Here is a 7525-nt window from a genome sequence, read left to right as displayed (position 1 = left end):
CCCCACCACCCATAAAATATCAGTGGTCAACACACTCCTGAATCGCGCAGGGGCCATCTGCAGCTCCAAATAAATACGGAGAGAAGAAGAAAAAGCGATCACCATCGACCTCCTGGACAATGCATACCCGAAGAGCTTTATTTGCCGAGTACGCCAGCGACGCTGGGAAAGTGCCCCCCACCTGCATTCTTCTGCAATAGATGACACTAACAACGAGTCCTCCCCCAAACGTTCCTACGGCATCTCGGTCCCATACGTTCCAGGAATCAGCGAGCAACTGTCCAGGGTGCTGGGGAGGGAGGGCATCCAGGTGGCGCACAAACCCGTGTCAACGATCGGGCGACTCTTGCCACGGCCAAAAGACCGGTTGCCAAAAGAAAGATACCCCGGGTTGGTCTACGAGGTTCCATGCACAGACTATGACGCCACTTACATCTATGAGACAAAAAACTTCCCCGAAAGGATACGGCAAGATCGAAACGATGTGCGTAGTTTCAATGCTGCGCGAAACGCCCTCGCAGAACACAGCGAAAAGATGGACCATCGCATCAATTTCGACGACGCCCGGGTCATCGACACGGAAGGCAGCCACACAAAATGACAGTTCTTACAATCTTGGCATATCCAAACAACACCGGGAAATGTTAACCGCTCAACTGGAACCTTACCGAGTGTGTACGTACACGGTCTACGGAACCAGTGGAAAAAACACCGCAGCAACAAGAACGGCGGGAAGGACGATGGAGAGGAGGTCACCACCAAAGAAAGTCGCTAGCTTCGGAGCCGGCCGAACAGTCACCCCTGAGGAAGGGACCGAATCGGTCCCGAAACGTCGGGTCAGTTTATAGTTTTTACATTTTAACTTTAGCAACATTGGACTATAAGTGGTTGGAGAGTTTATTGCTTTTTCGTATGAATCCGAAGCCTGTACTACAGTACTCTGTACCTGTACTTCCCATCATTCCCATGGTGGTTGAGCGATCGCAGCGCCAGTTTCCTCTGTAGGTTATTGTATGAAACGTTATGGTATATATATATATATATATATATATGAAGCGCTGTATTCCACTTGTAGAAAATCTCTGAATTTTAATGAAATGGTCGCCGTCTAAGTTGGAGTATACACGCCCCGCCGCCAAACGTGTTCATGCTACTTCAACCATTAATTTTGCGTTCAGTGTCCACCGTGCAGAGTTCACGCTTGTTCCTCGACCTCGTTATGCCTGTCTGCTCTGCGTCACCGCCGGAAGAGAGAAGTCGTTATTTTGCTGTCCATCGGCCGCCTTCTTTTCGTCGACCTCCTTCTTGATGTACCGGAGTCGCTGGAGAAGCTGCTCGTAACAGCTGTTCCCTGAAAACCACGAGAATGGTCCAGTAGAGGAACCGATCTGCGCCTTGACCGAGTCCTCGTACTTGGCGTAGTTGTCGACGAAGTACTTGAGGACTTGCTTCTTCAGAGGCGGCGGCATCGCATCCGGGGCGGGCAGCTCCTTCAGGCAGCCTTCGAGCGTGTCGCATACCGCGATGCTGACCGCGTTAAGGCGCATTCGCTCCGCGGCGCCGTCGGCCAGCAAGGACTGTATGGACACCAGCAGGCTGCCGATGGTCTGCGCCGGGCTCCAACTCATCCCGCCATACGTGCCTTGTGCGCTGGGGCAAATGTTGCCCCAGCGGATATGATTGTGAAAGGACACCATGGCCTCGACTCCGGTCACGAAGAATGCATGAGGCGACCGCATCGGATAGTCGGGCGGGAGTTTGAATACTATATGAAAGAGGCCGCCTTCGAGCGGAGTGTTCCACGGGCCCACAATGACGGCGTGGATGACGGATACGTCGCTCTCTTCGGGCGCCGCGAAAACGCCCGGCGGAGGGTCGGCGTGCAGTTCCGCGAGGTCACGTTGTATTCTCATCAGGCACTGCGGCGTCGGCTTCTCTTCTTCGTGACTGTCCAAGAAATCTTTGAGTAGATTGGCCATTCTGATCGAGCTTTAACGGCGGTGAGAAGGGGTCTCTGGCACATATGATGATGATGATGATCCTTGGATGGTTGGCACCTACCCACTCAGGAGGATCGGCCAAAAGTCGGGCGGATCATATAATCTGAAAATCTTTATTTGCTCATAGGGGTTACAGAGTCAATTAGAATGAAAGGTTATTTTTATTATATATTTTTCTTTTTTTAAATGATATCCAGTTTTAGATTAGACCGTCTTGCATAACCTTCCAAATGACCAAATGGTTATGTCATTATGACAAGTTAGAAATTATTAGCGGTTGATGTGTCGAATAAGACAATTTGATTCGCATATGAATTTCTCGATAGCACTGCATATATTCCCGTCCGAGTGTCCCAGCACAGAAGCCCCAAATGACAACAGTATAGTTGAAGTAACTGGCACATATGGCGGTGGCCGCGGCGATGGACGAAGAAGACTAAGTATTGCAGATGCCCACAACGGCGTATGCGCAAAGAATTGGGTGGTTGTGCGAAACATATTACTTTATACGGAAGTCGCAAGAAGCCAAAGGAGAAAAAGTAAAATCGAAAATAAAATATTTTAACAGCGGAGCTGTTTAAGCTCCGAGAAATTCCGTCGGCCGTGTACAAAAATAATCATCACGAACCGGCTCTCTTCGCCCTCTTCTTCATCTTCTTCGCTCCCAGAACACATGCGAAGAAGCTTCTGCCATATTAAACATTCTTGAAGTTATTACCGAAATGTTACGATACGCAGTCTTGGCCAAACCCCAGAGTGGGTATGTGCCATTGTCTTGAGGATACAAACAAACAAAAAAATTGGGGGACCCTTAAGCTTCGCCTTTAAGAGTTGAACGCAATAGCGAAATCCGGCCCCTGGTGCGCACTTCAACCACTAAGTGCATACTTATTAATGTGTATTGTTACACACACACGCACACAGACACACGCGCGCGCGCGAGAATGGTACATACAGGTTTTTGATCTAAAGCAAGAGTCGCATGGCCTCCAAGATACACGCCGCGCGCTTGCTATCTCGGAGGCGATGAAGAGTCTCACAATGCCTCACAGATGGCAGCACATTATCTAGCGTTTGCTGTTTGCTTGATCAACGCCCTCTCTGGAAAGGCGACATCGGCTTGATATGTTTTCCGCTAGATGGACATAGTTGTCCATTTCCTTTCTCGATTTTTCGCTTACTGATGATTTTTCGCTCACAACCAACGGTCCCGACACCGGCGGCGAAATTTCTGCGACACGAGCTCTCTAACGCGCTATCGCGTTAAAATATTTTCATCCAATTACGCAAAGATTATGAAGATTTGCCTGCGGTGCCTTGAGAAATGGCATGTATCATAGTTCGCTTCTGCCACCACTTGGTCGCTAGAAGGTAGGGGTCTCAAGTTCAGAAGCTGAATAAATGCGGCTACCCGGAGTGTCTTGTCTTCGTTGACGGTAGCTCTTTTGCGAGAAGCATGGTCCACGAAGGAACGCGTCCTGCTGTGGCACACAGAGCGACGATGATGAGAAGCCTCAATATTCGAATATGGCTTGAAGAAACGTATCTGCGTATGGATGTGATGATGACTGGAGGTGAACAATATTGGTGCAGGCCATTCACCAGAGGTGACGTGCACAGTTGGCAAAGAACAGCGTCGCAACCATGCATCGCCTTACTTTTAACGGAACAAGTTTGCCGCTGCCGCTGCAGTGTTTATCGTCAGCAACATGATTGTGGCAAGATTGTGGATGGCGAACTCGCCTTTCTGAAGTCGACTAGGGTGGCGATGCGGGCTTGTTGGTTCTTCGTCATACTTGAAAGAGCTAGCGCACATAAGAACACGGACGAAAGAAATTAACCATTGTTGTGAGTAGCGCCAGTGTGTGTACGTTTCCTTCTTTTGTCCGTGTTCTTATGTGCGCTGTCTCTTTCAAGCCTTTCTGAAGGTCCGCGGACGTTTCGATTGTCCGCGAAAGCCATTTTCGCTCCTTTTCATCGCACATTTGCGGCGCTTCATTCATGGCGCGCTCCGAGGATTGTCCGAATTAACCGGGTTTTGGCCAAATGTGGCCGAATTAACGAGAGTTTGATGCCATTAAACAATACATATGCTTGCGGGGACCACAGAACATGTCCGCGTTATCCGATTTTCCGAATTAACGGGGGGTCGAATTAACGAGCTTTTACTTACAGCCTTATAGATATATTGTAACTGCAGGTTGAAATACAGGAGTGACTGTAAGGTGACACTGTGTCAACAGCTTTCAAATAATACTGTTATATAAATGTCAAACAATATTCATGAGTGAACATCATCATGAAAGTCATGATGAAGATATTGGACTGATGACTCTGTCGCTTTGGCGACACTGGAGTTTTAAGCAAAAGCGCCTTCAACCTGTAATCAAGATAGCGTCGACAGTCTCGTAAAACCTTGGGCTGCATAGTGGCGAACAAATGGCTGCGAAGCGACGACGGCGAGCCCAAGAGCCCGAGTACGTACCGAGAGACTACTAGGTAACGGGGAAGACAACGGCGGCTGCGAGAAGACCCCGAAGCGATGGGAGGCCTACGCCAACGACGACGGGCCCGTAGATTTATGAGAGGTGCGAACGCTTGGTTTCAGTGCGAGGTTCTGTCTCTGCAGTTTGGACACCCGTGTCGTGTCTGTGACTGTGTGTGGTTTAATTCGAAGCTTTCTTCACTGAGAATCAACGTAGAAACAACCTAGCATCACCCAAATGAAGCCTAGCAACGACCTAGGAGCCACCTAGGAACAACCTGCATCGCGTAGCTAAGGCCTAGAAACCACCTAGAAGCAACCAGATTAGTCTTCAGAATCGTCCAGTTTCGCGGTTTCTAGCCTTGTGCTGCTTAGTGCAAGCTTCGCCAATATTTTTTCATCGCTGCCTATTATTCGAAAAATATTCGAAATTTTTAATATGCACTATTCGATTCGAGTATCGAATCGAATAGAACGCTATTCGATTCGTTATTCGTCTTTTTCAAATAATTACACACCCATACTCGTAGCGCGTATTCGGAGTGGCTCAGAAGAGTAGTGTGCATCTGTATCTACTTACGATTCCATGAGCAAGCTTCGCACATCGTGTGGCCTCACGCGTAGCGATCCAATATGCCCATACCAGATTCGGTTTAATGTCGCGACCGATAGATACATCTCCTATCTGAAAGCGAACGAATGTGGTCGCCGCTGTAAGTGTCCTGCGTGTAATCAACGTACGCCGGGAAAACATATTCCATTCAATCTGCGGTTGCAGGCTGTTAAGGAAGATAGAAGGGCCTTAACGTCAAAGCTGGACATGCATAAAAAAGTAATCTGTTGTAAGAGACGTTTGTGGCCCATGGACTAACGATGCCTGCGCATGCCATAGATAATAATAATATCTAAGGTTTAAAGAGACACTAAAGAGAAACCGGAAGTTGATCTTCGATGGTAGATTATCTTATTACGATTACAACGGTACCATTCTTACGGCGAGGAGAGCTTTCGTAAGCGACAAAATAGCGAAAAACCGAAGGATGGGTGCTGACGCCCCCTCGGCTTTCCCGCACTAGGCGCTCGTGACGTATAAGATCACAAACGCAGACGGGCCGCGATTGGTCGACAGTGATTTAATGCTGCTAATAGAAACGCACGATGAAATTTATCTTAAACATCCATAAACAGTACTCGGCACCTATTTAAGCCATGCCACTCAAAAACAACGGCTGAGGTTGCCGAACAGGTCGCAATAGCCTTGGCCCTGCTAGACGACGGGAGAACAACAATATACAGTGACTCGAGATCAGCAGTTCGAGCATTCGGTAGGGGCACCATCTCAGAATCAGCCTTGCGGATCCTGCGAAATAAGGAGGTACAACAACACACAATCGTCTGGTTCCCAGCTCACATGGGACAGATCAAGGGCGCTCCGTCCAACCTCAACGAGAAGGCCCATAGAGCTGCGCGAGGAGTCGTCGACCGCGTAGCTACTGAACGGCATGACGATGAGGTTGTTGACAACAAAGATCCCCCAACGACGTACAATGAACTTTGCAAGAACTTTTATCTGAGGAGGCGAAAGTATCCGCCACCGCACAGTAAACTGAACAGGCCTCAGGCATTGACGCTCAGACTCCTGCAGGTCGGGGCATATCCCAGTCCCGCACTCTTGCACAAAATTTACCCAGAAATTCAGACGTCAAACACGTGCGCGCTTTGCTCAGACTTTGCCAGCTTAGATCATATGCTCTGGCGGTGCCCTGCGTTACGGGTTCAAAACGTTACATCGTCAAAGTGGGATGCTGCGCTACGCAGTACGGATTTCAGGACGCAGCTATGGGCAGTCCAACGGGCCCACGACGTGGCGGACATGTTAGGCCTATCTGTCCCGACGTGGGAGCGGCCCGCTACGTGCTAGTTCACGCCCCGACGGACCTAAATAAAGTTTTTCCATACCATACCATACTCAAGAAAATACAAATTTAGCACAAAGCTAAAATAAAAAAGAAGAAGAAACGGCATGGCGCTGCGTGCGGCCGTGGTGGTTTCGGTTTTGCTCCGCGCGCAGCGTGCATGCTTCGCCCATTTCGCCAGCGTCGCGCTCCAGCGTTGCAGTTTCGTTGGTTTCGTTGCGTGGCTTGTCAAGTTTAGATTGAAGAATACCAAAATGACAGACGCCGGTGTGCGTTGAGGTTGACCTGTCGGCCGGAAACCTTTCCCACTGGTATTAGCACTGCACGAAAGCATCGAGCCCGGCATACCTGGGAGGTGCTTGGTAAACCTGGTCGAGTGAGCGAGGCGGCCTGTCGTCCTACGCGGAAGCCCGACGGGGCAGTCGCGAACACCTCTTTCTGCGCGTCGTTGTGAACGTGAGGCGGAGCCGCTGGAAAGGTTCTCATCGCGCCAGGGCTAGTCTTCAGATGAACGCAAGCACAAGCGTTTCCAGGTGCTCGAGACAGTGGCCGTCATGGAAGATCTCCGAAGTCAACGACCCTTCGGACCACTGTCCGGACTCAACGCGTACCTCGTCGCCGGGGTTCTCGGAATGAAGTCGCCAAAGCGTGGGACTTGGACATCGTCATTGCGTGGTGATTTGTAGACCCCATTGAGCACCTCGTCCATGCTCACCAGCGGATGATACGTTAACGCTTTCTCCTCACTGGAAATATCGGCTTGAAGGCAAGCGACGTGGACGACGGCGTGAGCCGGCTGTATAAACGGCCCAAGGCGTCGGCTCAAGGGCAGCGGCAGTGTCAACCCAACTCTATCGTTTCATGTGGTGCCGCGCGATGAGCCCCGTCGTTGGCAATGGCTCAACGCTGTGCCCATGATTAGACGGCAGAAGAAGGAGCCAGAGAAACCGATGCTACCTTCTCTGCACTTGAGAAACGTGCTGGTCGCCAAAGGCAGCGGACGCATCTCATGTAGGCTCCGTCTTCCAAGAACGATTTCGCAGTGATTTACGGTCACTGTTACTCCCTTAGCCAGCTCCAACTGTTTCCACTGCATGACCTCCGTACAATCAAAAGGATGTTTT

General features: G+C 50.0%; 1 protein-coding gene across 1 annotated transcript; it reads right to left on the bottom strand.

Moving 5' to 3' along the window:
- Positions 1-1217: 1217 nt before the first annotated feature.
- Positions 1218-1979, bottom strand: LOC119399138 (ubiquitin-conjugating enzyme E2 Z). The gene has a single exon (XM_037665954.1). The coding sequence runs from the start codon at positions 1977-1979 to the stop codon at positions 1218-1220; it is 762 nt and encodes a 253-aa protein (XP_037521882.1).
- Positions 1980-7525: the final 5546 nt, after the last annotated feature.

This window comes from Rhipicephalus sanguineus, chromosome 7 (assembly GCF_013339695.2).
Source record: "Rhipicephalus sanguineus isolate Rsan-2018 chromosome 7, BIME_Rsan_1.4, whole genome shotgun sequence".
NCBI lineage: Eukaryota > Metazoa > Arthropoda > Arachnida > Ixodida > Ixodidae > Rhipicephalus > Rhipicephalus sanguineus.
Note: the sequence above shows the minus strand (reverse complement) of the source record. Positions and strands in the feature narration are given on the sequence as shown.